General features: G+C 38.2%; 1 protein-coding gene across 3 annotated transcripts in view; it reads left to right on the top strand.

Moving 5' to 3' along the window:
- Nucleotides 1-463: 463 nt before the first annotated feature.
- Nucleotides 464-9,375, top strand: part of LOC143301876 (vesicle-associated membrane protein 3-like) — a 33,397-nt gene continuing 24,485 nt past the window's right edge. Inside the window, exons 1-2 of one of the 3 annotated variants that reach the window (XM_076616293.1) lie at nt 471-585; nt 8,614-8,655. In XM_076616293.1, the coding sequence (XP_076472408.1) occupies nt 584-585; nt 8,614-8,655 (44 nt within the window). In that variant the 5' untranslated portion in view covers nt 471-583. Of the gene's footprint in view, nt 586-6,414; nt 6,564-8,613; nt 8,656-9,375 lie in introns of those variants that run through there. The other 2 variants (XM_076616292.1, XM_076616294.1) reach the window with 2 other exon arrangements.

The following is a 9,375-nucleotide window of genomic DNA, read 5'->3' as shown; positions in this document are numbered from 1 at the left end:
AAAATCAGTTGTTGACAATACCGTTTATATCGGAAGGCTGCAATCACCAGCAAAAATGATCTCATTAACAATAGAACGTTAATTGTCAAAGCGGCTTCATCTATGGAAACATACGATTACCAATCCTTCATTACCACCAGCCTTACGTACTGCTGCTACTTGTGCACGTGCTTCAACTGGAGATACTCTACTGTGGCCGTGCAGTGTGATATTTAGCTGAAGAAAGCTGGACCTGAAATCAAATTTCCAATAGAGAATACACGTGCGTGACCAGTAAATCGTGAATGAATGTAGCAAATCGATTGTAGCTAAAATGAAAAAGTGTTTTTTTGTAATCGGCCGAAGGAATGAAAATGCCACTGTTCAGCACGTTATCGTTCCCAAACTGTTTCATCTCAATAAGTTTCTGGCCTGGTCTATTCTCAAATGGATCGGTTATTTAGTCATGAATTCAGGTGCCCGGATAATGACATCATAGCAGACGCCATTTTTGTTGTTCGGGACCACAGACCAGCGAAGAAAAACGAACACACGGCGTCTTTAGAACTCGTCGTATTGTACCCCTGCCTGGATAAAAGCAACAATGTAAGTATTGTGAGTTGGAGGTGTTAGCTAGCATTGAAGCAGGTTATTTGTGCACTCCGTATTGCGAAAATAAGGAAATACAGAGCGGGTCTCGGTTCTGGTTCTGGCATCGATCGAAGACCCCGAGCAATGAATTATGCTCTAGCAGGCTGTGTCCGTCTTTCTGTTACACCAGATTGACACTGTTTCGTCATTCTTCTTCTAAAAATACTGTGTCTACTATTCACTAATCAGGAATGAATTTGATAACATATTATAGTGAATCGTGTTTTCAATTTAACTCCAGTACAATACGAAAGCTCCGGATCATAATCATACGATCTAGACAACAGAGCTTGATCATCATCACGGGGTTTCTTGGCAAGTACAAGGAAGCAAAGGTATTTTAAGCAATGTTGAAGGCACCCCCTTCTGTGGAGTTGAATGCTAGTTTCACACTAAAGTTCATTATTGTATGACAACATGTTTAAAGAAGATGCTCAACAAACCGACATTTTATTCATTGTTAACCTAATTTCTAAAATTAGGTATCCCAAAATAGTTTTGTCTCTCTCGCTCATTCACTTAACCCCCGGAGTTCAGTCAGGCTATTTCAACCTCATCACACTACCACATCTCTTTTATCCATTTGCATAGATTTCCATTGACCAGAGCAGTTTTATTTTTCTTGAAAAATTATATTCAGAACTGATACAACCTCACTCAATCTAAAAAAAAAAAAAAAAAAAAAAAAAAATCTGGTAAATTTGGGTGTACCTTACCATTCTGAATTTATTGATTTGACTCCTGATTGAGATCTTTGCTGAACTGATTTAATTTTTTAAATAGGGTTAGGGTTAGGTCGGGTCAAAAGACTGATGAGAAAGCCCAGACAATAGAGTGTGCTGACACTTTGACCCATTTTCTCTCAGACCTAATCAGTCCATAATTAGAAAATAGAACCCAGATTAGAAAAAAAAGAAGAAAAAAACCAAATAAACCAAAAAACAACCCATAAACAAATAATCTTCAGCATAACATGTTCATTAAATTCTGTCGGAATACTTGATATAATTATTTTTAAGTGATTTCAGAGAATGTCCAGTATCTTTCCTGGTTCCCCACAAGGGAGATAAATAGTATTTGACTAAGTGCAAAGAACATAATTATTATGAACAGTGGCAATAATATGTTTTTGTGGACTTGTCCCAGACATCAGGCATGCAAACTGTTTGCCAACTGTCAAAAAACAGAAAGTCTTAATGTGTAAGAAGCAGCAGGTCTTAATATATGGAACAAATTTCAGTTTGTAGCTGTTTGTAAAATCCAATAAAGACTATGCATTCACACCATTTGAATTTCCTCCCATTAAACATTTTGTTGATGTACTGTAGTAATTCAGTTGGGGGAAAAAGATAGGATGAATACTTAGGGCTTTCCAAATCCTCTACAAGCACATGTACTCATAAAAATACTTTTACATATCCTGTGGGGTTTATTCTACTTTATATACATATCCTGTAATCTGTTCTAGAAATGCTCTCCACCAATACATGTTATTTCTTGTTTGCCCCCCCCCCCCACACACACACACACATGATAAAACACACACACACACTCAACAGCAAAAACGTTGTCTCTGAAATAGTTGGCACAAAGAAAAGAATAGACCTGACCAGAAAGAGAAAAAAAAAAGTGGCCTGGACTGCAGAAAAATGCTCTTCAGAGTGCTCGCATATTGGACTTCACAGTCAGTTACAACTTATTACAAGTAAGAGATATGGTCTGATATGAGGAGAACATGATAAATACTGCATCATACAGTTTTACACAAAACTTTTTTTTCTTACTCAAAAAGAAGTTGCTGTTAATTTTACCACAACAGGCTGAAAAGCTTTCTGCTGCTCTCTGGGGCTCGTGTACAGTTTTAACTCGCTCAGGAACAGTACTAGAATTTTACAATGAATCAGAGTTTTGAATGTATTTTTTTTAAACAGATGCTCTTTTAACGCCAACAGCAGGATTTTGCTGCCAGGTCAATAAATTTTGAAATCAGTTCATATATCATTTCTAGGTCTTTCATATGAATATGTCCAACCATTTGTCCGTCCATTTGTTGATCCATCTGTCTGTCATTCCATCCATCCAATAGTCCACCCATTCATTGGTCTATCTGTCAAGATCAGTTTACTTTATTGCTACACTTTATGGGAATTAGAATGGACATATATATATATGCAATGATCGCATGGAATCGACATTGAGAAAGGGCTTAGCATTATACAAATTTATTTGGAGGTTCAACTGGAACATTTGTTGTGAGTCGATAAATGGTGATGATCAGATTCTGAAAAAAAACTTTTTAGATACAGCACGGTACAGCGGTGATGGCAAATGGTGGTGATGATGATGTTGGTAATGAACATCTGTTGTGAAGTGTTTGCATGGCCAGTGGTGATGACGCTGGTATTGAACATCTGTTGTAAAAGCGTTTACAGAATGCTGTGTAACGGTATCAAAGGATCCATAGGAGAGTGAAAGTGAAATGGTGTCACTGTGTTTCTGATTACTTTTAACATTCACTGACTGTCAGTCCTGAATAGACAGTTGTTGATTCACCGTGCCCACTTCCAGGATTGATATGGTTGGAAAAGTGGCAGAGATGTAATGTAATTAATTTATTATGTAAGACTTTTTTGTTGTTGTCTTCCATTTCCGATTACTCACATTCTCAGAGGACATTATGTATGTGTTCAGCTTGCTTCTGTAGACTTCATAATGCTGATAAGACCTTGGATAAGATGGTAAAGAGTTTCTTTTTGAAATATTTGTAACATATTATTAGCTTACACTGTTAGTGTTACAGCTGTGAACAACTGAAAGTCAAAGTGAAACAGCTTTTGTTAAATGTGTGCCCAAGGAGATTTCCCCCGAGCTCTGTGATGTTAGTGAAAGACTCAAGAAGTCCTGCACATATGGGTCAGACTCTGTCCACAAAATGGTTATGAAAGATTTGATCGTGAATGTATCATAAGCTTTTTTTTTTCTATCTTAGATGTAATACGGTACATGACTATGGGTGCGGGTAGAGAATGAAGGATGGCGATGGCGATGATGATGAAGGTGAGGGGGATGATGAATGAACACCTGCTGTAGGTGTTGTCATGGGTGTACTGATTGATGGGGCTTTACATAGGACGTGCTGTATTGTGTGGGACAGGAGGAGTGGGAATGTCGCATTGCCTTGTCACAGTTGTCAGCCACATTCGACTGATCATACATATACTGTCTCCACCCCCCCACCAAACCCCCCCTGGTCCTGGGGGTGTTTTGTTCAGACCACATCAGATTAGGGTGTTGGTAGTGCAGGTATTGGACCGCTGATCCTGTTGTTGCTCTCAGAAACTTTGTGGTTATTTTTTTCTTCATATTTCATAAATTTGCTGTGTGTGTGTTTTTATTTTCTTTCTTTTTTCTCCTTTTTCTAGCTATTGAGCAGACACCAGCGTTTCTGTGCTCTACTTACTGTATGTGAGGGTGCGTTTGGCATTCAGGCAGACTTCATTCAGGATTTCACACATATTCCACAGTTACTTTTAGTGATTGTGGCACAGTAAGAACATGAGGAGTTCAAGGAAAAAGAGAGACAAATCCAGGGGTAGAGGGTAAGTAAAGAACACCTACCCCCCAAAACAACAAGAACAACAACAAAACCAAAGTGTATGTCACTGTAATAATTGATAGATCTCTGAAACACTATATTTGAGTGTTTTTTCTGGAAGACTGTAGTTTTTTTGGAGTCCATGTTTGTCATTGATGGAGAGAACATTTTATCAAAACTTATGTATGGAGCATGTTATTGTGTAAATGCAAAGTATATTCATTGGGACAGTTAATTCAGTTCCTGTGGCATTCATTTTAAGTACTTGATTCTGTTTATTTTTTTTCCAGCCATGTTTATTTTTCCCTTTGTAAACAGAGGTTGAAAATGACTCTCTCTCTCTCTCTCTCTCTCTCTCTCTATATATATATATATATATATACCAGAATGTATGCCTACAGGTATGTGGCTCATTCTTATTATTTGATGTACTTATAACTATAACTTATACTAAGTATAAGGTACTGTCAGCAAACGGATAGCTTTTTGGCTAAAAGTGAGAAATAATGTTTTAAAAAAAAGAAGAAAAAAAGAAGAAGAAAAGGAAAAAAATCATGCAGCATATGATTGCGGTTCATAGTATAAGGTAGATTTCACAGTCTCCTTTTCTGCATTTCCCTATTCAGGATGCCAAATTATGAAAAAGAGTGAAATCTTGTTTAATGCCCCATCACATTTTCACATTTTAATGTTATTGTTTAAAAGGTTTGGGAGGGGGTGGATGAATGGTGAGTTGGGGGGAATCGGGTTGAAGGAGGGTAAAGTGTAGAATTTTGGTTGGAGTGCACCTCTCCAAAATGTTGCTGGTACAGTGACTGAGACACATGAATGGTTATCTTGTAGAACACCCTAGGTGAATTCATCACACAAAACACTGAATACCTGTGTACCGAAACACATACATTAAAAATGAAAATATAGACCATTATTTCAGAAAAAATAAAACAACTGTTTAGAATATAATTTTTAAGGCAGAGCTGTTCCTGGTGCATGACTTTGCCCATGGGCAGGTTACTTTCAAATGCTGCAGTAACACTTTGTTGGATGTTTCTCTCATCTTCGATTTGTCACAGATATTGAGATAAGGTAAAGTATTGCAAGGGATTGCAAACACTTTATTATTGAAAAATTGATGAACATCACTGCTGTGTCTGGTTCTTACGACTATATATTGGTGGTCTACACAGGACAGGTGAAGTAGATAAAATTTGTTCTTGAATCCCCAAATTTTGACATGCCCTTCTTTAGTAAAGAGATGGATCTTTTCTTGGGTTGAAAAATTGAAAATTTTTAATCCAAAATGGTTTGATTGGGCATGGGGTAAGTGGCAGTGGTGGGGATGGGGGAAGGAAGAACGAAAAATAACTTGTTAATGATGTCATCAATCTGTGGCCTAGATTTATTAATTCCCAGTCTCGATGCAGACGTGGGCTCGTAATGTGTTAACTTGTTTCGGGTTCTTGCATTTTGGTTGCAAGGATCATTTGCTGGTTTCCTCTGTAATAACTGGAATTATGTTGTTATGGCAAAGTGGGGAAATGGTTCTCCGTAATGGCAGAAAGTTGTGGCCAAGGTAATTACTTGCTCTGGGAGGACGTGCAGTTACCGTCAAGGCAGTGGATGAAGAAAAGCTTGTTGACCTTCTTTTTCAACCATAAATTGATAAGGATAATCTGTAATCATGTGTAGTTTTTGCATTCACTCTCAATTCGGCAAAGGTGATTGCAGTGGTTAGGCAAGTTAATATAATTGCTTAATTATGTCTCCCCAGTCACAGAAGCAGTCGCAGGCACACCCTTGCACAGACTCCACACATGCACACATTTGAGTGCATGCAGTATGTTAACTCTCTCTCACACACACACACACACACACACACACATGCACATGTGGGAACACACACACAGGCACATGTGGGAACACACACACACACACACACATAGAGACAAACACACACACTCGCACACACACACACACACACACACAGAGACAAACATACACACGCGCGCGCGCACACACACACACACACACACACATAATTTGCGGAAGAGGAAGGAGAGACGCAAGGGCACCAAGACGAATGGGCAACAAAATGAACAAAGGAGGGAGGCTGCCCTTTCTCATAGACGTGGATGTGTTGAGAACGAACGTGTGGTGCTGCGAAGGTGCTCCCGTGTTTTAAGTTTTGCTTTTCATCATAAATCTTGACATTTAAAATCAGAATAATTAACTTCATCATCATGACTGGCAAGAGAAAAGTGAGACCAGAGAAGCCCTTACACACTTACAGGACTTTCACGCCGATGAGTGAAAAGGCTGGGCCAGCTACTGTGCCAAGGTGAACGATTTCCTCGTCGGGAAGAAATTCGTTTTTCAGATTCTTGCCCAGTTAGTTGGGACAGCAGTTACATCCACCGCTGTTCTGATGGTTGCAGTTGGACATGACTGACCACCATACATACATCATTAACATACATCCATCTGAATGTCTTGAAATTGAATGATGGTGCTTTTGGGGAAGGCACAAACTTACTTCTTAAGACTTTGTCTTCTTACTTTTCTCCTATTTTGAAACTCTTGTTTCATTAATTCTTAGCTCAGATGCAGGTTTTCCATTTTTGATTGCTGTTTTTTGTTTGTGTGTGTTTTTTGTTTGTTTTTGTTTTGTTTCATAATTGCACTAACTTAGTGGAGTCTAAGATCTGCTGACATAAACACGGTTTCCAGAGCATTGGCCATTGTGATCACCTTTCTTCGTTGGGCCAGCTTAGCAGACGACGTTTGTGACTCGCTGAAGGTTACTAAGGAAGTTGTAAATCGGTCACAAGTTATCTCCCTTTACAGGGAACCGTATTATGATTTTCATCAATTTGTTAAATTATAAACACTTCCTTATAGATGAGATTATAATTTTATGTTATGGGACTTCAGATCGATCATACTTCTCAAATGTAATGATATCATTTGTCCAGAAAGCCTATAACTTTTTTTTTTTTTTTTTTCTCAAGGCCTGACTAAGCGCGTTGGGTTACGCTGCTGGTCAGGCTTCTGCTTGGCAGATGTGGTGTAGCGTATATGGATTTGTCCGAACGCAGTGACGCCTCCTTGAGCTACTGAAACTGAAACTGAACTGGATCACCAGTCAGAAACCATTCATTGGCATCAAAGAGTGTACACATGTATCTGTTGTGTTACCTGTTTATGTCATAGGGGAATTTCATTTATTACTGTCAAATAAGTAATATCTTTGGAAATTTGGCTGTTGAAATTATATTCTTTTTCTATCATTCTCAAAAATTATGGTTAACACACACACACACACACACACACATGTACGCACACGTGCGCTCTCTCTCTCTCGCGCGCACACACACACACACACAAATCTACCATGCAAGAGAGAGGGAGAGAGAGTGTGTGTGTGTAAGATATGAAACTGATTTTTAAATATTCTGGTTTTTTTCTTGCAGTAACTTTAAAATAACTTAATAAGCCACAAAAAAAAAAAAAAAAAAAAAAAAAAAAAAATTCTTGTTCATAACAGTTTTCAGTCATCTGTTTGATACCTTAGTTGTGTGACTTTTCTTTGTGTGTGATTCATGCACAGTTGGTTTAAAAAAAAAAAAAAATTGTAACTAACAGTAACACATTGTGTGATATTATGATGTGGTTGCCACTGTTTGCATGCTGCTGAAAACAGTTTCAGAAATCCCTCTGGAGCTGTCTGCTTGCTGATCAAAGAATACTTAACCTCGCAGGAATGAGTTTGTCTAATATTATAATAATAATACGCATGATTTTTCCTTTTTTTTTTTTTTGGTTCTTGTGCCAGCTGCTTTTGAGACTGTGAGACAGAATAGTTTTATCTTGATTGGCTAAGATCGGCTAAGAAAGTTTAGGAATGAAGCTGTGAGATGGGTGCGTCAGTGGCTGTGTGGTCCACCCTCTGACCCAAGTCGTGAGAAGAGCGCATAATGACAGCAGCGACTGACTTGCAGCCCTCTAACTAAAAAAAGAAAGTGCTATGCATGACGCCAGAAATGTAAACAAAACCAAAAAATGAGCCTGTGTGGGAGGGTTTTTTGTTGTTGTTGTTGTTGTACAGGAATTTCCGTATATGTATTGGCAGTTTGGTGATTTATTTATTTATTTTTTAAATAGATTTTTGAAATTATATTTTGAAACATTCTTTCACTTTGTTTCAGTTTCATGACTTTTTTTGTTGGTCCCTGGACTCTAGCCTGACACTTTCAAGTATGACAAAAAAGGAAAAAAACAAAAACCCACTCCCATCCATGAAGAAGCTTGTGTGTGGGCGTGGGTGTGTTTCTGAGAGCCGAACCCATTCACCTAACTCCTCTGCCTCTCTCTTTCTCTGCTTAACCAAGGGCCGCTCCTCAGAACCCGCAGGCTGGGCCCGGAGGACCTCCGTAAGTACCCCTGCCCGCTGTCCCCCAGCATCCTTGCACATGTCCATGGCATTAAACTTTTTATTTGATTAATCTCTTCATTTATTTTGTGGCTGCAAGTCCCCTCTGCCTGTGCCAGAGCCTGTGTAGCAGGAGGAGGAACATGACCTTTTTTTTTTTTTTTTTCCCGCATTTGTTGCACTGAGAGCAGAATAACATGTTGCAAGTGAATGACCACATGTTTAGATTTCCCCCCATTTTTTTTGTTGTTGTTGTTGGTGTGAGTCTGGTTTTTTGTTGTCTGTGACACTTTCTGCTTTGAAGTGAGTTGGGTGTTGTCATGCGTTTTTTTTGTAATGTGTATATATTTAACTTGTCTTTTTGGCTTACGCATACTGCAGGACAAAAAAAAAAAAAAAAAAAAAAAAATTTTAAGAAGAAAATTGAAAACTGAAGATCTTTGTGGCTCCTCTCCATTATTAATTTTTTTTTTTTATCAAGTTGAAAAAAAAAAAAAAAAAATCAGTATTCACTGTGTAGAAGTACAGAACAAAATAGCTTCACTGTTCAGGATCAGCGAACTGAATTAACTCATTCTATACTGCCTGATGACTTCCTTCATTATAGTATACTCTCTGTACTGGCTGTTTGTTTATGTTACAAGAAAAATATCTAAAAAAGCAATCAAGTACAGCTGTGAAATTTTTTGTTGATATAAAGAATAGAATGGACTAACATTAG

This window comes from Babylonia areolata, chromosome 28, assembly GCF_041734735.1.
Source record: "Babylonia areolata isolate BAREFJ2019XMU chromosome 28, ASM4173473v1, whole genome shotgun sequence".
NCBI classification, from domain to species: domain Eukaryota; kingdom Metazoa; phylum Mollusca; class Gastropoda; order Neogastropoda; family Buccinidae; genus Babylonia; species Babylonia areolata.
The sequence above is the reverse complement of the archived record's forward strand: the minus strand, read 5'-3'. Positions and strand labels throughout refer to the sequence as shown.